This window comes from Eleutherodactylus coqui, chromosome 9 (genome assembly GCF_035609145.1).
Source record: "Eleutherodactylus coqui strain aEleCoq1 chromosome 9, aEleCoq1.hap1, whole genome shotgun sequence".
Classification (NCBI taxonomy): Eukaryota; Metazoa; Chordata; class Amphibia; order Anura; family Eleutherodactylidae; genus Eleutherodactylus; species Eleutherodactylus coqui.
Window position 1 is genome coordinate 58867736 of NC_089845.1, and position 23620 is coordinate 58891355.

Below are 23620 nucleotides of genomic sequence, written 5' to 3' on the forward strand. Positions count from 1 at the left end.
TTCACCCACGATGCACCGCGGGTCTTCTCCCATGGTGCACCGTGGGCTCTGTGCGGTCTATTGCCGATTCCAGCCTCCTGTTTGGCTGGAATCGGCACACGTGACGGGGCGGAGCTACGCGATGACACGTAGAAGGGGGCGGAGCCAGAACGCAGCTCGTGCCCGGACTGACCAGAAGGGAGAAGACCCTTCTGCGCAAGCGCGTCTAATCGGGCGATTAGACGCTGAAATGAGATGGCACCATGGAGACGGGGACGCCAGCGCAGGGAAGGTGAGTATGTAACTTCTGTATAGCTACTATTTAATGCATGATGTATATTACAAAGTGCATGTATATGGCCATACAGAAGTGTATAACCCCACTTGCTTTCGCGGGACAACCCCTTTAACATAGCGGCTGTTCAGTGTAAATGGCAAGGACACACAGTGTAAATCAGCTCATCGTCCATCGTTTATGCCGCATAAACAATGAGCTGATCGCTCATCGTTCAGTTTAAATAGCGGCTGTTCAGTATTGAACAGCCGCTATGTTAAGTCAATGGAGAGGGATGGGGCAGTGAGAGGAGAGAAATCTCCTGCAGTCTTCTCGCTGTGACCCGGTGATACTAGCTCTCGTAAAGGTGCGCGGGAGCTAGCATGTGCGGGGACGAGTGTCGGGCATCGTTTGCCCAACAGTCGTCCCGTCTGAAAGGGCCTTAAAGGGGTTGTCTCGCGAAATCAAGTGGGGTTATACACTTCTGTATGGCCATATTAATGCACTTTGTAATGTACATTGTGCATTAATTATGAGCCATACAGAAGTTATTCACTTACCTGCTCCGTTGCTAGCGTCCCCGTCTCCATGGTGCCGTCTAAATTCGCTGGCGGCTTGCTTTTTTAGACGCGCTTGCGCAGTCCGGTCTTCTGCTCTGAGCATGAGCCGCTTCAGTGTGCTTGCCGCTACAGCTCTTCTGCGCATGCGCAGACGAGCTGTATCTTCTCGGGAGTGCGCTGGAGCGGCCATTCTGCTACCATCCTCTCTTAGAGGAAGATGCAGAGCCGCCCAGCCGTGCCGAGAAGCCGCCCAGCAGAGCCGCCCAGCCGCCCAGGTAAGTGATGGGTGACGGACTGACGGGGGTGACTGACTACCGCGGTGGCCCCTGTTAATCCAAGACTGTAAATGTCCTTTTCCTGTTGACCAAACAAAGCTCGGGTTAATCAGTCAGGGTGTTAATTCCCACCATACCATTCTGAGAACATAGATTTAATACTAGTGGCCACAATTGTGGAAACCTTTTGAAAAAGTGCCTTTTTGATATTTGCTGGCACTTTTTTTGTAATATAAAATTCTACATCATTGGAAAGATCATTTTATGTAGAATGTAATGCAAAATTGGATGGAATTCAGAGAACTGAGCAAAGTTATAGTTAAATAACCAGAACAAAAAGCACAACGGTGTCTGGTTCATATGGACTGGAATATAACCAATGAGCATAACAGTATTTGGAAGGCCAAGGAGTGCTGTTGTGTTTTGGCAAGTCATAGTAGCATTCGGCTTTCAAGGTCATGAATGAGGGATGACAGCAGAACAGCTGTCTGTGTGCTGTATGATTGTCAATATGGCTGATTTTCTTGTTTTCCTTTGTGTGATGAGCTTGTAGGACTTGGTAAAATAAAAAAAAATGGTGAAAAGAGTTGACCGGTCAGCCACAAAGTGATGTAAAGTAGTAATTGAGTGAACAAGGCTTACATGTAAGATAAAATTTGAAGAGAAATCAGTGGAAACTTCACCCAAGGAGGTATTTCAAAACTTTTGAAGAGGTCTAAAAAGACTCAGTTACTTCTACTGGTAAAGTTAGGAAAAAGAGCGCAGTGGTAGAAAAGTTAATAGGTTTTGTCCAGTTAACAGAAATGACTGTGACTGTAGAAAGTGAACTTTCAATCGTTATGAAGTTGAGTGCCAGGCCTGTTCGACGCAGACTGAAAGAATTTTCTCTAAATGTTAGACTTCCATGAAACAAAGCAAAAGAAGATTATAATGGACTAAACCCCATTCTCCCTGGACAGAGGAACAATGGGCCAGAATCATTTGGAGTGATGAGACCAGTATCTCCCTATTCAGTAATGATGGCATAAGGGCTCATGCCCACGGACAGAGCATGGACAACCACGGTGGTAAACAAAACGCACCCACTGGTGATCGTGCAAAAACGCATGTTTTTCCACGTTCTCCGTTAATACTATATTAATGAAGACCTCCTGTGGCGTAAATCCACGGGAAATAGAACATGCCACGATTTATTCCATTACCGTGAATCACCCAGGCAGGGCTCCTGCCCACGGCCTGATATTTGCTTCGGAATCCGAGTGGGGGTCCGCACCACGGTTCTGCAGCAAATGGCGCCTATAGCATGCTATGGGAAATCTATTCTTCCTGCACACTTGCGGAAACCAATTGCGGTTTCCACAAGTGTAGGAAAAATCGCAGCATGCCCCATTTTTCCATTGAAGTCGAGTGAGGGGCGTTAGTGTTGTGATCTGGGGATGTAGGACAGTAAAAGGTTTGCCAGAATTTGGGAGATTAATGGGACTGTAAATGCCAAAAAATACATGAAAGACAAACTTGATCCCAAACTGAAGCCTTCTGCATGTGATACTTTCCAAGATAATGAAGCCTTTATATTTCAGCTCCATGTGGATGCTGTCTGCAAAGGGTGGTGTCAGGGTAATCCTATTACGCTTCTAGGGAGTCCTGGAAATAGTCCTGATCTTACCCCATGGGAAATACATGGAACTTGTTAGTCAGAAGCCACAGAGGAATAAAACACAACTAAGAGAAGCAATCATACAACTTGGGTTGCACAATGTAGCACCTGAAGGACTAAAAAACCTGTTTCCTTCCATGGGAAGGCGATGGAAGGCTGTAATTAGGGCTAAAGCTTTCCTAGGCAGTACTAACTAACATGCGGAGTCTTCAATATTTGCTTTTTTTCTATTTGTTTCGCTTAACTTGTTTATAACTTCTGTTCTACTATGAATTCTTTCATAAAGTGTTGCATTACATCCTACACTAAACTCTTTCAAATGATACAGAATTACACGGTGTTATGGCAGAAAAGGTGAATATAAAGCGGCCATATACTTACTGATATACTGATACAAGAGGGCAGGTATGTACACCACTTATCCCTCAACATACAGACTGCTATTGGGCTGTGGAAGTCCGTGGCGTTATGCTGCAGCTATTAGGTTTTACTGAACCTAATAGCTCAATTTTCACGCTGCGCAACTCGACTGCAGAATTCTGCAGCGTGAAAGAAATCGCAGCATAATTCCTGCGGGAATACGCGTGGCCGGCTTCCATTGAAGTCAATGGAAGCCAGCCGTCATGCTATACTCCCTCTGTAGCACGGCAGAAGTATCGCGTGATTACGCATCCCCGCCCACTGCCAGCCCCATCATCATGCGCTGTACTGGGCATGCATGCCGGCTCGCCGGGCGGGACGAGCACAGCGCATCCAGAGAAGGGGGTATGGAGTCTTTGGGGGCCGTCATGACGGACTCCGCTGCGATATTCCGCTGGTGTAGTCAGTCACGGCCATGGGCAAAAAGCCATATGGAGGAGCCACTGCAGAGGTGCTCCTGTGGGGCACATTACACAAATCATATTCTCGAACGAGTTTTGTGCGATACGCACAAATCTCGCAGGAATATGGAATTCATTCACCCGAGCAAACTTTTGCGCGTTCTATATCTTTGGCGGCTCCCTCGGAACGCCTCGCCCACTGTTTTCAATAGAACCTTGAAAGACTATGCATGTAACTTGCAGGCCGTGCATTGCTTCCCATTAACCCTTTCCAATCCAATGTCGGGCCTGCCCCGACATCATAATTTCCCTCCACAGCTCCGATGGCAGTGCAGGAGTGCATCTGCACCCGATCTTCAGACACATCAGGTGCAGATGCACTCCTGCACTGATTCTCAAAAAGGACCCTCGAGGAGAAGGCGGAAAGGGTTTTTAACCCTTTCTGCCATCTCCTTTACACATTACATAGCGCTCAATTAGCGCTATGTAATGCAGGAGATTCCGGCCGGCGATCATGTGACCGCCGGTGTTACCTGATCCCCAGCGGTCACATGAACGCCGAGCTGGGAGCCTGCACCGTGGGGGGACCTGCTTACCTGTTCGGCGTCTTCCGCATTCTCCCTTCTGCCTCCCGGCTCTGCGATCATGTGACCGCTGGGTGCCACCTGACCCCAGTGGTCACATGATCGCCGAGGCAGAAGGGAGAATGCGGAAGACGCCGGACAGGTAAGCAGGTCCCTCCACGGTGCAGTGAGCACCTGCACTCTCCTGAACTCGGTCAGTTGAGGAGTTTGCAGGGAAAAAAAATTTTTTTTCTCATCCATTCTCCCCAGCTCTGATTTATTTGGAGCTGGGGAGAATGGATGAGAAAAAATAAATGGATTGGAAAGTCAATGGGAAACCCTTGCAATCCTATCGCACGTGAAAATCAGAATTTCACCACTTTATAATTGGTGTACATGGAAAGCCAAAATAAGGAGTGCTTTCTAGTTTATCAGCGTTTGTGCAGGAGATTATATAATATATAATGTGGAAGTATTAGTACATTTTTACTGGTTTCGTATATTTTAATATTTTTGGAGTGTCGACTTTAGTGCATTGTGTTTTCCCCATTCAGTCTCCTCCAGATCAAGTTATGAGTTGTGAACTTCTGCCGCACATCTACTAAGATAGTTATAGGATTTTTGTTTTCATTTAGTTAGAGCTTGGCTCATTGCTGGAGATTACCGGAGATTGGCTGCTGACCTTTCTGCAATGTATGATTAATCAATACATGGCGTCTGGGATAGAGCACACATGCTGCACGTCCTTCTGGAGATTAACCCTTCATATGTGAACTGTTCATGCTGACCTGAGTTTAGTGCTTTGGAAATTTTTATTTTTTGTGATGCCTACCTGAAAATACAGGCCATACCTAAAGAGAACACCCAAAGGTCTTCCATTCAGAGTGCCCTCTGGCAGCCTTTCGGGAGACTTGCCTGCTCTGTTGGATGTCTGGGAGACCTCCCTTATTTTGGGTCACACCTAGAGAATTCAAGAGAATAGACAAGTAAGATGTAAAGATGTGGAACCTGGATGTCCAGACCAATGTTACCCCTGTTTCTCTTAAGGGGCCTCGTGTGGCGCAGAGTGATAAGCTCTCCCTCATGACCTGAAGATTGTGAGTGCAATCCCTGCATGGTTCAGGTAGCCGGCTCAAGGTTGACTCAGCCTTCCGTCCTGCCAAGGTCAGTAAAATGAGTAGCCAGCTTACAGTTTTTATGAACTGTAACTAGAGCTTATTTTTGGAGTAGGGCCTTATATTTTGAACATTCTCAGAAATCGTGCAAGGGCGTATTTTGGGGGTAGGTCTTATTTTTAGGGGGTAGTTGCAATTTTTTTGCTTTTGAATGTTAATGTGATATGCTTATATCTTTTAGGAGACACCAAAACTGCGATCAAAGAGTTTTAACGGCCTTTGTGTCTCTTGCTTTCAGTATGGAGCCGAGTTTAGAAGATTCTCGTTGAATCGATACAAGCCTGGGACATTTGAGGACTTCTACAATCTTCTCCTGCAGATCCACAATATCTCCAGTGTCGATGTTATGCTTGGCTATGCCGACGTCCATGGTGACCTTCTTCCAATTAACAATGATGACAATTTCTGTAAAGCTGTTTCAAGTGCCAACCCACTTCTCCGAGTATTCATACAGAAGCAAGGTAAGACAATGATCCCTATTCTTCGTTGCCGGGAAGTACAATCCTGTGACTTCTTATGCAGTTTAATAGAATTTTAAATGTGTATTTGGACAGTGCAGTGGTAGTTCACGTTATTTGGGTCAAAGCGCTAAGGAACATTCAGCTTGTTGTACTGCCAAGTTAAGTGCTAGCACGCTACTTGCATGTTTATGTGTTCAATGGTTGTGGTTTAAAGGAATTAGTCGGACCACCCAGGGAGATGCAAACCAGGTTTCTTCTTCTCGTAGTGCATTATTTCAGCTTGTAAAGGAATTATATAAACGTGATGCACTATAAAATCCCTATAATCTCACTCATGGCATGTGTGAGAGTCCTAGGAGCTAACCAGTGTGTCTCTGAAAGATGGTCCTCGGTCTAGACTCGGGTTGATAGAACATTCCGATTTGTTTATGCTCGTTTAGCTCTGATACTTATAAGTATGCGATACAAAGTTGCGTATGTCGTTGACTCCAATCATAAAATAGTATTACAATACGGTACGCAGTTTTTCTTTGTATTGAAACACATAACCCTATACTCCCATTCGTTGAATGCTATGTTTTTTGGGTTTTTTTGCACATGCAAATTCACAGCGGTCATTGTGTAAATGCGCTTACGCCTATATGACACGGGCCTAATACTACCTAAAAACTAAAGAAATTTTTTGAATGGTCTGTAGGCTGCACCAAACCACTAGAGATGATCGTGGCTTAGAAAACTGTTAGTCCCTCTTTTTTTTTTTTTTTAAAGAGGTTTTTCCGACATTAAACAAAGAATTGGTTGGGGGCAGATAAGTGAGAGAAAAAACGGGGGGGGGGGGGGGGGGGGTGACCGTATTTGTCTCTCAAATGCCCCCCAGCTCCAGCCCCGTTGGTCTGACACCAGAAGCTGCTGCTGCACGTCAGCTTGTGGCTTCATTCCCAAACGATGGGGCTAGAGCTTGGGGGACAAGTGCGAGTACTTTGTTTCTTAGCCACTTATCTGCCCCCTGCCAATTTTTAGTTTGTCAGAAAACCCTTTTTAAGACTTTCATATATAGTATGTTTGGTAATATTAGTATATTATTATTTTGTGCATTTGTTTGTCTACATCTATAGTCCTGTTCTATGATGTATAGCACATATAGTTCTGGACTCTTCCCTGATGGCAGGGAAGACTAGGATCAGGCAATTGGATTTCAATGGCCAAATTCTTGTGATCTTGGAGAGCTAAGTAACTGGCAGAAGTGTCTGGCGGTGGTTTTCTCCTCTCTACATTCAGAAGATTTAAGATTTAGATCTTCTATTCTGCAGGTTCCCATACTTAAGGGATTAAGATTACAATCTAGATAACTGGAGGCCATTGCTGCCTTGGTTGACTGGCTGATAACTTTCTGTTTAACTGGATATGACATTTGGGTGATAAGACCTCCTTCAGGTTAGCACTCATTTATTTAAGTGCACCAAGGAGAAGCTGTTTAAGGCCTCATGTCCACGGGGAAAATCAAATCTGCTCCGGATTTGTAACGCGGATTTGGGCCGCGGATGCAGTGCGGATGAGCTTAAAATAGTATTTTATTGCATGCGGATGACACGCGGATGCGTTTTTTTTCACGCGTGTATGCACGCGGATGGCATATTTGCATCTGCGCGTGAAAAAAAATGCAAGGCCACTGAAAAAGAAGCCAAACTTGTAATCCGCATGCAGATTTCACGCACCCAAATAAATGGCATTTAACACCCGCAGCGGATTTCCCGCACCCCATAGAGATCAATGGGGCCATCCGGAGCGTGATCCGCACCTAAATGGAGCATGTCCATTTTTTTTCATGCTCCATGATTTTTCTAATTCACATTTATTGACCATCCGCGGGTATTTAGCTACCCGCGGGTGGTCAATGCATTCCTATGGGGCGCGGATCCGCGCGCGGGTGATCCGCTGCGGATTTTAATTATTATTTTCCCCGTGGACATGAGGCCTAAGGGTAAGTAGTGTTGACCTCGGTGGTTCTGTATGCTGCAACAGAATAGCTGAGTTTGCAAAGCTTTGGCTCGTTTAATGTATGTAGCATACACAGGGCTTCATGGATTTACTTTAAAGGGGACGTATCGCCTGTATAATATTTTTTTTAACTAATTAAATCCAGATAGTAAAATATTTCTCAATTTTTCGAATCTGTTTTTATTTTCTGATTTTTGTAGACATTTTTATTGTACTGTATACAAGATTACCGGAGCTGTAGGTAACGGCATTTAGTGTTTTTTTGCAGCAGCTATGTGGTGCTGTAGACATAAAAGACTTCAGGGGACTTAACTTTCTATGGGGGAGAGTTCCAGGCATGATTTGTGACATGCAGAGATGATTGCGCAGGGAGGGGAGGAGGTGAGCTGTGACTGCCGCCTATTGTGAACGGTGGATCATGTTATATATTATGTATATATTTGTGTGTGTATATGCACATGTACATATATATGTATATATAGTGGATATAAAGAGTCTACACACCTCTCTTAACATGTCATGTTTTTGTCATGTTAAAAATCCAACAAGATGAAGAATTTCAGGTTTATTTCCACCTTTACTGTGACCCGTTATCTATACAGTTCAACTGAAAAACACACTGAAAGCTTCTAGGGTAAAAAAAAAAAAACCTAAAACTTAATGTGGTTGCATAAATATGCATACCCTAAAACTCTTACTTTGTTGATGTACCCTTTGACTTTGACACCATTCAGTCTTTTGGGGTAGGTGTCTTATCAGTATGGTACATCCTGACTTGGCAATTTTTGCCCACTCTTCCTTGCAAAAGCACTCCAAATCTGTCAGACTGCAAATGGGGTCTCATGTGTAGCGCCCTCTTCAGGTCACCCACCGATCTTAAATGGGACTCGGGTCTTGGCTCTGGCTTAATCAACCGAAAGGTTTGATCATCTTCTGGCGAAGCCATTCTCTTGGTGATTTGGCGGTATGCTTTGGGTCGTTGTCAGGCTGAAAGGGGAAATTCCTCTTCATCTTCAGCTTTTTAGCAGAGGCCTGAAGATTTTGTATGAAATTGGATTGATATTTGGAATTGTTCTTAATTCCCTCCATCTTGACTAAAGCCCCAGTTCCTTCAGCAGAAAAACAACCCTAAAGCCTAATGCCGCCTTCACCATCTTCACTGTGGGTAGGGTGTTCTGTTGCTGATGCGCAGTGTTGGCTTTGCACCACACGTACCTTTTGGAATTATGGCCAAAAAGTTCCCCCTCGGTCTCATCGGACCATAACATGTTCTCTCACAGACTTCCGGCAGACTTAATGTAGGTTTTGATAAAACATAGACTGTCTTGGATGTTTTTCTTTGTTGGAAAAGGCTTCCATCCTGCCCCCTACCTCACCGCCCTGACATATGAAGAATACGGGAGATGGTTGTCACATGACTACACAACCAGTACTTGCCAGAAACGTGATAGAAACATGGCGTTTTAACAGAGGGAAGTTTCAGTCTATTAGCAAACTTAGTGGTCAATGTAAATTGCGGAGGGTTTTGTTAAGACTATGACCTATTGTACAAGTCAAATTTTTTAAAGTTAATTACATATCCTTTTAAAGTATTTTAGATGACTCTTGTGGTTAGATGCCACTTGTGTAGTACTATTGCACCCCATGTATTTCCTGGAAGCCTTTCGAGCATGACCTCTACTGCCCTATTTACAAGGAGCTCAAGTTATACCGTTAACCTTTAATGCGCTGTAAAGGCCATGAAATGACATCTATGTTTACTGGGAGTTTAGGAAAATGGGACGTCTACTAATAAAAGGCACCTTGCGACAAATGAAGCGGTGTTTATTACATTGTTTTCAGTACTCCGTTTTAGAATGAATGCAGGCGTCTATGGGAATGGGAGCGCTCAGTCACCGATGTTGCCCTAACCTAAGCCATATGTCATAGCGTTTGTTCTTTTAATTGGGGGAAGTATTATTAGAAGCTGTTTTCTACATATGTAAAGCAAATGTCTAACCATGTTTAGATGATTTTCACTGCCACCAGGCTTGTTGAAGCTTTTGAGCCCAACTTTTCCCCCCCTTCGTAATCTGCAATACTCCTGCAATTCTCTTCGATCTAGGGTTGGAATGGTTGACGTTTGTATAATTTCCCGGAATAGGTAAAGCTTGTTTAATAGAGCACAGGATTTGTTGTAGCTTCATCATATACGGAGTTCTGTGGAATTTGTCTAAATGGCTTTTTCCTTGGAAGAGTCTTAAATGAACATAACCCCCTTAGGACTTGGACCACATTTAAATGCCAATCTCTTCGTGTACGACCTAGTCACCTACTCATGAAGAAACTCGAACAACTAATTCAACTTGCAAGCTTTTTTTTTGTTTTTTTGTTTTTTTTTTTAAACCTATTAAAATTGGTGTTCTAAGGTCGTTTTATGGTTTCCTCCTCGGTTTGGGGCCTCATTGTATTGTTTTTCTGGTGAAAGAGTGAAACTTAAATTATATTCACTTTAGGCTGCCTGCACACTGCAGAGCCAGATTCAGCATGTCGAATCCCGCAGCGGAATCCGGCTCTGCCAGAAGCGGCGGCCGCGTGTACCTGTCTCTCTTCTTTTTCTTTTGTACTGCGGCGAGCTGCCAGACATGCGCACTACAGATTCTTAAACCACTGCTTTTCCTGTGGCATTGCCTAGCGATGACACAGAATCCATGACCTTTCCACAATGTGATTGCGGAAGGGCTGCGGATCGGACAGCTTCCATTGCCTTCAATGAAAGCAGTCCACGTGGATTCCGTGAAACAACGGAGCATGCTATAGGCGCTATTTTCTGCGGATCTGTAGTTCGGACTCCTGCCGCGGGTTCCGTAGCAAGTATCCGTCCATGGGCAGGAGCTCCAGGTTAGGTGTACGCTAGCTTACCTTTAAGGCGCATGCTGTCCATGGGAGTACATGGACAGCACTCAGCCCTATTATAACCTATGAGACTATACATATGGAGTTTTTTTTCATGTGGACCTAGACCTATAGTACATGCGAAAAAAACAAAACAAACAACCTCATGGCATCTCCTATTTTTACCAATTAGAAATAGGACATGCCATTGTATGGGTCGGTGTATATCAGACAGTGCATGGACTGGTGGTGTCAGAGTTGTGCCCGAGTCTCAACTCAGTTGTGCTAGTATCTCTTTTTCAATATTTTTCAACATTTTTTAGTCCCACTAGGGGACTTGAATATTTGAACATTTGATTGCTTGCATAATACACTTGTGTAGTGCGGTGTATTATGCTGAAGAACACTGGCAACTAGTTTATTAGGCCTGACCTCAGGGCCTAACAGTCTTCGGTTTGCTGCAAACTCTGAGGGCTCTGACTGTTAACCCATTGAGTGGCGGGTTTCCTACCACCCTGTCGTGTCCACCAGGGCAGGTTTTTTAAAATGGTCTAATCATTGAATTTCAACTAATTTTGCAGTTGCGTCTCAAGAGCCATAGCTTTTTCATTTTTCCATTGACATGGCCATATAAGGGCTTGTTTTTTGCGGGACAAGTTGTGATATTTAAACGGGGGAGGAAAAAAAGAAATGGGGGAAAAAAGAAAAAAAGGGGCCATGTCATTAAGGGGTTAAATAATGTATTAACTTCCTTCTCTGGGTCATTACGACGCATGGATACCACATGTGTGATTTTATTTTTGATTTTTTACAAAGTAAAGGGAGACAAGTGTTTTTTTATTTTTTTTAAATTTTTTTTTACTTTTTTTAATTTTTTTAATTTTTATTTTTTGTCCTTTTAGGGGACTTCCACAGGGACCCATCAGGACCCCTGATCACATTCCGGGGGTCCGATGGTGACAGCCCTTTACATGCTGCAGTGACAGCCCTTTATATGCTGCAGTCACATAGACTGCAGCATGTAAAGGGTTAACACAGCAGAGATCGGAGGTTTTCTCTGATCTCTGCTGTAAGAGCTAGTACCTAGCTGTCCTCTGACAGCTAACAACCAGCTCTCCCTGCCACAGAGACCATCGGCTTGCTTCTGACAAGCCGATGGTCTCTATGGCAACCTGTAAACAAACCAGTGCAGGAGATTGCCGACATATCTGCAATATCTTCTGCTGGTTTTTCAAAGCCCTTGCACTGCTCTGTGTGGGTCTGTGCAGGCAGAGCACACTGTCACAGCTTGTGGCATTGTGCTCTGCAGCTCCCACAGTGATACATAGCCCGGAAATCTTCCGGGCTGTATCGCTATGAGCAGTGGAGCTCGTCCCGGAAAATTTCCGGGCGTGCCACTCAAGGGGTTAAACGGCCCCTTCAGCGTGACCTCATGAGAGGTCGTTTGGTTGTGGTGGAAGCCCCGGACTTACTTAAGGCCCCTAGGGCTGCTAATAAACAAATGCCTACCAAGGCATGCCTCTGACATCTCTCTAGACTGCTTATCAGGATACAGTATAATGCAGTACAATTTCCCATATTTAAAATATTTAAAAAAAATCTAAGCAAAAAAAAACAAAACCCTAGACATACTTGGTATCACTGCGTTCATAAATGTCTGGTGGATCAAAATGATGCATAATTTAGCCTGAACTGTGAACGTCGTTAGAAAGGGAAAATAAAAAAAAATAAATATATATATATATATATCCATCCGCAGAATTGTGCTCTTTTGGTCACCCTGTCTCTGAGAAAAAAATAAGAAGAATAAGTGATCAAAAGGCCACATGTATTTCAAAATGGTACCAACGGAAACCACAGATCATCCTACAAAAAAAGAGTCCTTACACCTCGCCATCCATGGAAAGGCAAATCTTTTGAAAGAGATTTTATTTTTGAAAAATAGTAAAGCAAAAAAAGTCAAAATAAACTTTGTATCATCGTAATAGTACTAACCCATATAATAAAGGGATGTAATTTCTGCCACAGTGTTCACTGTAAAACACAATACTCCCCCCAAAGAGTGCAATTTTTTTTTCTATTTCACTCCGCTTAAAAATTTTTAAGTCTTTCAGCATCTTGTATGGAACATTAAATAGTAACAACTCGCTCTACAAAAACAAGCCCTCACTAACCTCAATAGAGAAATTAAGTTATGATTTTTTTGAAAGTGGAGAAGAGAAACCAAAAGTTGAAGAAAAAAAATGTTTGTCCTTAAGGGGTTAACCAGCATGAAATTAAACCCATTTAGTTTTTTAAAAAAATTTTTTGTTTGCGTCAGGGATTCCTTTTAAATCCGTAGTTAATTTGGGAGGATAGATTCCAAAACGGGGTCAACTAAGAATAATGCTCTAATGTCGTTGAGCTTTTTGCGTTGCGTGTCGTGAATTCTGCCTTTTCTCCAAAGTGTAGTAAAATCAACGACTATTAAGGAATCCTAACTTTCTGAGCGGACAGACCTTTTCCTAAATCTCTTCCGCTATGTATATTTAAAGCGGTTTTGTTCGTAAATGTTGTTCCGCTCCTGCATTTTTATTTTAAATCCTCTTTGAATGTGTCATCACTTGTGTCCCCTAAAATGAGACTTGTCCCAGTTCTGTCACCTCCATGATAAAGCCGAATGTCTCTTTAGGAAATAAACGGAGCCGAAAGCAGTTGGCTGGATGAAGTAGTATTAACATTGGATGTTCCCAGCCAAATAAAGCGGCATTCAGAAGCCGGTGTAGTGTGCGATACCTACAGATCTATCCGGAAGGGTTCATCCTGTCCTCAAGGAACTGCTGGATTAACATTTACAAGCATATGGGACACTTGTTTTATCTTTTTTTTTTTTTTTTTTTTTTCTTTCTGTCCACATAGAACACCAGACCTTGTAATTCTACAGGGAGAATTTAATTTTCGTTGGTAAGCTTTGTTTTTTTTTTTGGTTTTTTTTTTTACAATTTCCAATATTTTTTACATAAAGTTAGGCATGTAATAAGCTGAGATTAACCAAAGCAATTATTTACTAAATTGCAACCAAAAGTTTCTGACCCATTTACTCATGGGATCATTATGAGTAAATAAGCAAAATGATTGGACCCCATTTTAATCTGGCCTGAAATTTTTTTTTTAAATTTACCTTCATTGCCAGGATTGTTGTGTATAAGGGTTGATAGTAATAGAGAATAACAGCCTTTTATGTTGCTACTGTGGGAACATTGCATGTAGGAAAATTGGTCTTGCCTGTACAAATTATTAAAGGGGCTGTAACAGAATTAAATTTTGGCGCCTATCCATTGGAAAACTGATGCTCCATTAATTTTATTGGGGGCTAACAAATACTAGCGCTCTTGTACTCGGCTGTCTCTGGTAGTCCTGTTGAGAATGGAGTGGTGCTTCCCCATTCAATCTCTTCCTCACTGTAGGGGTGGACGGGAGAAGGTGCAGTAAGCCCAGAGTGAGGAGCAGGGGAAACGCAGGACACCCGTTGCCTAGATTGGTGGGAGGTCTCAGCGGGGAGACTCCTACCAACCAGACTTTTATTACCTATTATAGGGACAAGTTTTTTATAAAAAATTAGGTAGGGGGCATGGAGTTAGCTACTTATTCATCAGCCCCATTGCTAAAATCACTGATCTCTTCTAGTGTTCCTGCATCATGGGGAAAGCAAAAAAAAAAAAACAAGCTGAACTTTGCAAGACTCAAGCTTTTGACCTTGTGGAAGGAAAGAAATGTAGTGGGCAGCATGCTCATTGAATCGGGGGGCAGCAGTGCTGCAGCTGCACATGTGTCCTCTCCTGCTTTCTCACCTGATCCTTCTCGGGGAGGTTCTGGTAATTCACCATCCTGCACTTTTGTTGGATAGAGCTCACCGTGCAGAAGGTAGGACCCAAAGCTGCTAGACATGTAAGTGCTGCAGCTAACTCTGAATACGTTGTATCTGATCAGCAACACATTATTTAGCAGAACTTGCTTCAGTATAATCACTCTGTCCTCCTCCCTCAAGCCAGTGTTTTAGCAATCTCTTAAGGCCTCATGTCCATGGGAAAAATATGGCTCGTGCGGATATAAATAATGCCCTAGAGGAGGAGGTAGGAACATGGCAATTGTAAGTGGCAGATTGGTCTCACCATAACATGTGGTTCCGCGGCATACCTGAAACAGTTAAAGCAGAGCAACTTGCTAACTATCTTAGGCCTTATGTCCATGGCCGGATTTCCGCCACATGAAACGCAGCAGAAATCTGCGGCGTTTCACTGCCGCTATTAAGTTCTATTGAACCTAATAGCTCAATGTACATGCTGCAGAATTCCGCAGCATGTCCTATTTGCTGTGGGTATACGTAGCCAATGGAAAGCGCCCGTCACGCTATACTTCCGCTGCAGCACAGCAGAAGCATGGCGTGAATGCGCGCCGGCTGCATATGGCGTACTGTGCATGCGCGCTGGAGCATCATGCGGGACTTCGGGCAGCGGAGCCGGAGGAAAGTATGGGGTCTTTAGGGAAGGAAGGGGGGGGGGCGCTGTGACTGACTCTGCTGCAGTATTTCGCTTGCGGAGCCCGTCGCGGCCGTGTACATAAGGCCTTAAGGATTTTTTTTTGTTGATGTCCTTCCAGATACACCTTTAAATTTTTCTGTTAATGGACCGAGTGCCCCGAATACCAAAACCTAAGTTTCTGCTTACATTGATGCAAAGAGATGTTATCATCCCGCTTTACATTTCTACCATTTTAAAGATGGACTAATGCTAGTGGATAGGATTATATAAAAGGACCGATTCCAGACAAATTTAAAGAAACTTCCATGTTTATTGATCAATCTGCAGCCACTCTGGCAAGACATCATGAATTCGCTGCTGCCACGAAAATTCTGCGTGCCAACAATATCCCCTACAAATGGGGGTTTCTTGTGAAATTAGTGGTAAAAAGAGGTGAAGAAACTAGTTTTTGACTCTCCTGCCAAGCTGGCAGAGCTTTTCCAGGACTTTGGGATTCACTATTGTTCCAAATTCACCTAGAGGAAAGCAAGCAACAAGACTGGAACATGGAGTAAAGAAAATCAAACCGTGGCCGTACACCTTCTGCCATGTTTGTGTGGGTTGAAGGGCATACATAATTATTTCTTACCTTATAATGTAATTTATTCTGGTTACATTTTTTTCAGCTTCTTTGATGTTTTATTATACTTACCATGATGTCTTACTGCGTGCAACGTAGCCCAGAAGTGGAATACACCTTTTGTACCAAAGCACATTTTGGTTAGCTGTTCTTCATCCTCCCCCCCCCCCCCCCCAGCTTTGCATCATCACTAAAGAGTCGTTGCATAATTTACAGAGGGTTCTGTACCCACACATTGTTAGTTGGTCACAAGGTGTTTACACTGCGTTGATATGAACCCCAGGAATGGTCTTTCACATAATCCCACTCAGTGTAAAAGGACTTATCAGTCCCTTTAAAAGGCCTCTTCTTTGGAAAGAGGCTGAAAGCTTGAATGCAAATACCTGCTGCATACAAGAATCACACGTTTATCAGGAAGACCTTTTCTGGTTAACGCACAAACATTGCACATTTATTCTTGCTGCTACAGCAATTGACAAAAATGGAATAAAAGACCTTGCAGAGAAAAATGTTTTGGCTTTTTCTCCAATCCAGACCTTTATCAACCCAATGGGGAAAATGTGCTGTCTTGGTTTATACAATAAATATAAATTTATACTATAAGAGTCATTTAAACCCTAAATGGAAAAGAAACTAAATTTTATTGTGCTTTTTTTTTCAAGAAAATCAACCATTCTAAGCATGGGTCTGTCCTGATTACAGGAGATTTTAACAGTTATGTGGCCATCTCTAAGATTGTCTGCTTCTCTAGTTTTGATAAACCCACTGATTTTTCTATCTGTTCACGCAAAAAGAGAATTTTCTTAATATTTGCAGATTTGCAACACCTTACTGAGTGGGATTACACACAAACGCACAACCCACACTCGCATAGACATCGTCACTGATAATGTTTCATCATGTAGTAACTTAGTCTGATCATGTGCCAAGTACTTATACCAATTTTAGAATAATTTCTGGAACATATAAACACCCCTCCGTTCCCCTTACTTACAATTCCTTGGAAACTGAACAATTACTTTTCACATTCCCATAAATACTTGACCAAAACGTATTCATTACGCCTGGGATGCCGCCATCCACAATGTGGGGCGTTCATAAAACCTATAGTGGGGGACATTTTTATAAGCTTAGCAGTTGAGGGAAAAAAAAGGATAACTAGTCAAGATTACGTCTCTTGAATAATATTATTTACTTGATCCAATTAAACGAAGCAAAATACTGGCCAGCTAGATGAGAGACGATGTATAACCTCCAAGATCGGCTACAGCAACGAGATTTATGTAAATATGAACAAGCTCTGCGGAAAATGAAATTAAAATTAAATTCAGGAATTATAGTCAAAATAATAAAGCTGGTGAATTATCAGCATCGGGTCTCCAAATCGAGAGCGGCGATCTCTAAAATATCCTATCATTTTAACGCACAACATTAAAAAACATTCAACCTCCAAACTGTAGCGACTCCTATAGCTGATTATTATGCCTCATGCTATAATCTCTGCAGCAACTCAACTTCCCAAGCCACTACTATGGAGATATAACTTGTTAAATTCCATTTCGATCCTTAAGATGTCAAGAAGCAGTTAGAAACCTCTTCTGCCCTTATAGCTTTAGCAGAAATCATTAGTACTATCAATGAGTCACTTAAATCATATAAACTTCCTGGCCCTGATGGTTTAACAAACGATTGCTCTAAAGTTTTTGGGGGTTTTTTCGTTTTTTTTTTTTTTTTAGTCTGCCTTAGGCCGCCTGGAAATTCCATGGCAGAATTTCCGCCGCTGGAAGACTGCATAGGATTGTATTAACACGCAATCCTATGCAGACGGCTGCGTGAAATCTCGCGTGGTAAATAAACCGTGGCATGTCCTATTTCTGTGCGGGGCTCGCAGAGCCCCACACAGAAACGTCACTCACCCGGCCGCCGGCTCCGGTCTGCGCATGCGCCGGCAGCCGGCACATGAAAGAGCCGGAGCTGCGGGGCGCGGGTGAGTACGCGCTGGTCCCTGCAGGCGCTCGGGTCGGGTCCTGCGGCGAGGATCCTCGCCGCCATATCTGGCCCGCCCGTCTGCAGGCAGCCTTATCCTTTCATATTCATTCCCTTTTTTAACAATATACAAATGACAGAATCCTCTAAAGAGATGTTACATTCCATAATTATTACTCTGCCTAAGCCGGATCGATCTGGAAACTTCCAACCTATATCGTTACTTAACACCGACCTAAAAATATATTCAAATATTTTACCACTAGGTTGGTGAATATTTTTACCTACTTTTGGTTTTTCAGGATCAAGTGTGATTTGTTAACGGTAGGTACTCTATTGACGGTACTTGTAGATTTGTACTGAGCCCAATGGGAATAACGAAGTGAAATTTCAGTCAAATTTGGGATATCTAGAGTAGTAGATATCTCTCCCCCCATCCCCGCTCCCCGCCGCAACTCACCTGTCACCCGCGCCGGCCCCCGAATCTTTAGAGACGAGCGGGGAGATACTCGGCTAAGGCACTACTCACTCGAGTAATGTGCCTTAGGGAGTATACTCGCTCATCTCTATTCCTTACCCATTCCGCTAAGGGTTCCATGACCAGAGTATCTGGAATTACTGTAGGGGAACAGAAAACAATTTGTTTGTGAACAATGTTATTGTAATCCTTACCAACCCAGAATCTTATTACCTGCAGTGTTAGAAATACTAAATAAGTTTAGCAGCATCTCTTATTACAAGCGAAGCGTCACTAAATCTCAAATTTTGGGTATCTGTTATTTTCAATCTAAACACATTCTCGTCTCCGTGGGTAATGGACGCTATTTAGGGATTAAATGAATCCTTCCCGAACAGTATTTGTGAATAATTATATTCTATTAACCCAAGATATTGAGCATGACTTAACTACGAAGCATCATGGGTCGGCAGAATAGCAAACCTCAAGATGCTAAGAATTCCAACATCCTATATGTTTAGGATTGTCCTTATCCCTGTTCCAGTGTCATACCTCCATAAACTACAAAAAATTCTTAATAAACCTGTTTGGAAAGGGCAATGTCCATCTCAATTAGTATGTGGCTCACTGCAGGGATCATTCAAATCTCAGATATATGGGAAGGTAATCGCCTGATGTACTTGTAATGATATTTCTGCTAATTTTCACCTTCCTAACAAAGATTCTTAGAAGTTCCTCTGAATACACCATTTTATTACTCAGACCCAAACTTGTGTCTTCTCTAAACTACATTTGAATTAGCGAACTGTAATTTACATAAAGTTGTCAAAGGCATCTCAAATGGTCATTTCTACTGTTATTTTTGGAAAGATCTCTGGGGGAGAGGCCCCATTGCTTACTTCATTGGGAAAGCTCTAGGTATCTCTGTAGGCATAGACTGGAATAAAATATTTACATTAGCGAGCTCACTTTCAAAAAATATCTCATTTAGAGTTGACAAGGAAGCTTCTCTATCGTTTGTATCTCACTCCTATACGCCTTGTTGCTATTTATCCTCCCATGTTTCCCCGAAAAAAATAAATTTTTGCCCCAAAGGAGACACAAGGTCTTGTTTTTGGGGGATGTCTTATCATACTTAGCAGGCGCCGTCCAGGTCCCCTCCTGCTAAGGTCTCCACAGTTCCGCCAGGCTTCCTTGCAGTTCTCAACGTCGACAGAAGATTGCTTGCTAGTAACGGGTGGTTGTAAACCCTGCCTCCAGCAAGCAATTGCTCTATTGGCTGAGCTGCGGTGCTTGAGAACCAATCACAGCATGTCATTGCCGAAGCCTGCAGGAACTGCGGAGACCAGCGGGTGAGACCCGGACGGCACCTGCTAGGTAATGTATAGCTTTTTTTTGTTTGTTTTGTTTCCCCCATGTAGTGCAGCTAGGGCTTATTTTCAGGGTAGTCCTTATATTTCAAGCCCCTTTCCTGAAAATTGGAGTAGGTCTTCTTTTCGAGTGAACACAGTATGAGTTCAGATAAATGCTGGAGATGCTCTGGTGGTAAAGGAACCCCGTAACTGACTTTTGGGGAGGGGGGGATTGCCAAAGTATTAAAGGGGTTGTCCCGAGGCAGAAACGCAAAATTTCATATTAGCCCATTCCCCCTGTCTCCCCCCGTCATTAAGCAGCCCTTGTGAGCGGTTATAAACCGCATTGTACTCACACGTCCGCAGAAAAAATGACTTTTAAAACTTCTCCCTCTAAGATGGCGCCTGCTGAGTCCCTGAGTGCGTTCCACGGTGCACCGCTCGCTCTTCCTGGATGCCTCATGCGCGCTCCCGAGACGCCGGTCACGTGAGCAGGTGACTGACGTCATCGGTGGAGGCGTGTTCTTCTAAATGAATGGAACGCCGATCCAGCCGCCTGATTGGCTGGTCGGCAGAAAGCGTCACAGCGGGGAGGTGCTGTCTACCGGAGAAAACAGCAAACAGCTGTTTCTCCCATCTCCTGACTACACAGAAGCTCCGGTAAGTACACCTCCCCCCTCCCCCCCCCCCCCCCCCCCACAGCGCCCACAGCACCGCAGACACCTCACCCCCCCAGCGCCCACAGCACCACAGCACCGCAGACACCTCACCCCTCCGCCCCCCCCACAGCACCCACAGACAACTCACTTACCCAGGCGGCTGTATTGCGTTTGTCCCGGCTGGCGGCTGCTGATCCCGAGTGGCTCCCGGCTGCTGATCGTCCCGGCTGGCTGCTGATCGTCCCGGCTGGCTGCTGGTCGGTTGTCCCGGCTAGCTGCTCCTGGATGGTCCCGGCTGGCTGTTGCTGATTCGGGGTGAATCACCCCTGTTTAAAGGGACGCCGGGAGCTGAATAGCCGCCCCTGCGCGCTCCCGTACAGCGATAGCTCGTCTGCGCATGCGCAGACGAGCTGTATCGCGCGGGCACGCTGGAGAAGCTCGTACACAGAGGGAAGAGAGAAGACTGCGCAAGCGCGGCTAAAATGGCATGCTGTGGCAGAAATTAGTCGGCACCATGGCGACGGGGACACAGAGACAGCGCGAGAACGGAGGTAAGTAATTGAATAACTTCTGTATGGCTCATATTTAATGCACAATGTATATTACAAAGTGCATTAATATGGCCATACGGAAGTGCTTAACCCCACTTGCTGTCGCGGGACAACCCCTTTAACTGCTTTTGGAACTAGGCTAAATTCCTTCCTGAATACTTTTAAGTATCCCAATACTATGGAGCTCCTGCTTAGCACTGCTGCTTGTAGGCATTGCAAGTTTAGCCCCTACTGATAAGACTGCAGTCTTCCATGTCCTAGGAGCAGCAAAGGCTTTGATTACAACATCTTAGAAACTCTCTAGGGTTCTGTGATGTCCGAGCTCACCGTCTGTGTTAGCAGAACTTGCAGGTTGGAGGGGATAATAGCAAGTATGCTTGGTAACTATAGAAAACATACTGTTAAATGGGGGAAGTGGATAAATTCACCACTTTGTCCTTTATCTGTACGCAGCATGACCCCCCCCCCCCCAGCATTTTACGCTCACGGCTGTGTGAGCCCGGCCGTATAGTGGCTGGTCATTATTTTTGTTATGCATTGAATGATGTGTAAGGTCATCCATCCCTTGAGTAAGCAGAAGATGGGAGGCTAGTAATTGTATTATTTGGAAGACTGTAGCATCTAAGTGTCTTTCCTTTGTAAATATTACCATTTCGTGTAAATCTGCTGCCTCTGTTACTCTGAATACACACATGCTCTACTAGAAAACAGCACATATCTACGTCCGCCAGCTGCATATGGTTTGGCAGAAGTACATTCTATTCTCCAGGCTGTCTGTTCCTAAAGCGTGCCCGTTACTTCATGTGGCTTTTCAGGATAAGCTGTTTTGTGTTTTCGTGAGAAGCAGCACTATTTCTGGCAGTTATATCCTTGAATGTGAAATTTTTCACAAGCTTTACCCTCGATAGGCTGTATTTCTAATTTTTCTTCCCATGCTGAGGGGAGGCTAGCTGCTATGATGTCTCCCATATGCTGAATCGTCTCAAGCTCTGTGTACTGCCGCTATGCCTGAGAAGCAGCAGCATGGAGGACATTGTACAGCAGTACTGTGCAATGTAGACATGAATCCAGCACCGGAAGGGATATACAATGCGTAATAGTCTACATCCAGTCGAACTGGATTTATCTTGATGCCACTGGAAGCTAGGGGTTTGATAGGGCTTCCATGGAGGAACGTCCCTGTCACACCCCTAGCTCCGGATTGGTGCAAGAATTGAAGGTCCTGGAAGGTGGCTGTGCATGCATCGGCTGATACTCGCTGTCCCCTGCCGCTGTTGACTCCCTGCAGCAGTGAGTAACTGTTCCCCCTGCGCTGTATAGGCTCCCTGCTGTGGTCCTCCTGCGGTACTCTGCCGTTCTGCCGGCGGCTGTCGCACTGTTTTGTGGCCTCCCTGCTGTCATCTGTTGCTACTCAGCAGCTGTCAGCGGTGGCAGTGTGTCAGTGTTCCCCCTGTGCTGTATGGGCTCCCAGCTCTACCCCTCCTATTGCGGTACGCTACAGTGGTGGGCAACTTTCAGTCAGTGTCCCACGATGCTCTCACCTCCATGCTGCAGCGCGGGCCAGGAATGAGCTTCACGGTGCTGGGGCTGCCTGCAGCGGGGGCCACGGTACTAACGCCTTCTGGCCAGCCGGCGGGGAAGAACCTTGCAGCTGGGGCTTAGTGGGCTGCCAGGACCTCCAGTCCATCCAGTTCTGCAGCCAATCACTTACAGGGGGCATCGCCCCTGTCAATCTTGACTCCACTAGTACTTCTGGTGGCGTCATGATACACCAGTACCCATCCGGTCTTTGTGTGTCTTGCTCTGCGCCTCTCATTCTGCAGTTGCTTCCTCCTCCCCCTTTTCTCTCCATAGACGTCTGCAGGCAGCATGTAACTTGATCTCTCAGTGAGCTGGTTTGTCCTGAAACTTGTTTTAGCAGTGTATCAGAGTAGATGTGATCAGCGAGGGAAGGAGAGAAAAATAGTGAAGCGGAGAAAGAGGTATTTTTCTGTAGTAAGATGTATTACAAAGTTTCTTATTTGCTTGTACTACTGAGTTATGCAGGGTTTATTGAAACAGTAGTGCTGGTTTAAGGGTTAATGTCTTTAAGCAAATTAGATCTACTCTAGAATGAAGAGAACCGTGTCTCTGGTACCACATATAGAAAGCTAACCTGTGAATCTGACCCAAGGAACCTTGAAACAAGACCAGGGATCATCTGATAACCATGCACACTTGTGTAGACGGCACAGTTAGAGATTTTGCTTGTCAGTGTGAAATAGGGTTCTATTTGGCTGGGTGAGATGCTTTTTAAAGCACCTTTTTGGAAGTACTGTTTCAAGTACTTTAAATAGGTTAGTCATTGACTTACAGGGTACCTACCTAATAGGTGGCACTAAAAAGGCAGTTTTCTATTTCTTCCAGGAGAGCTAATTTGCATACTTTCCCCAGGGAACATTGCCTTTTAAAACTCGCTACCCCACCTGGATCCCTTGCAAATATCAGGAGTGGTGTGCTTCCCTTAATAGATTTGGTATGCCTTGCATGGACTTAAAACTCTCCTCCCACCTACCTGAACATAAAGAAAAACTCTACCCCTTCCAACCCAGATCATAGGCCTCTTACCCCATCCAGTAACCTACTGTGCACTACAGCAAATAACCCCTGAAACAGCTGTCTGCACATGGTTATACTTTCCTTCCTGAGAAGGCTCTGGTTTTGACTAATATTCCCAGTCATGTTACAAGGGCCCCTTAGAAGGTGAGACTTCTTCCAATAGGTGGCGCTGTAGAGGCATTATACAGTTTCCAATTTGCATACTTTTAAGTTTTGGGACTACTTTATTAAGTGGCTCCTC

At 44.3% G+C, this 23620-nt stretch overlaps 1 protein-coding gene across 2 annotated transcripts in view; it reads left to right on the plus strand.

The window, feature by feature from the left end:
- Positions 1–23620, plus strand: part of PARD6G (par-6 family cell polarity regulator gamma) — a 119468-nt gene that overhangs the window by 45484 nt on the left and 50364 nt on the right. For both annotated transcript variants that reach the window (XR_010786708.1, XM_066579445.1), the window contains exon 2: positions 5543–5765. Coding sequence is in view for 1 of the 2 variants with exons in the window: in XM_066579445.1 (XP_066435542.1) it covers positions 5543–5765 (223 nt within the window). In the remaining variant the exon portion in view is untranslated. The remainder of the gene's footprint in view (positions 1–5542; positions 5766–23620) is intronic.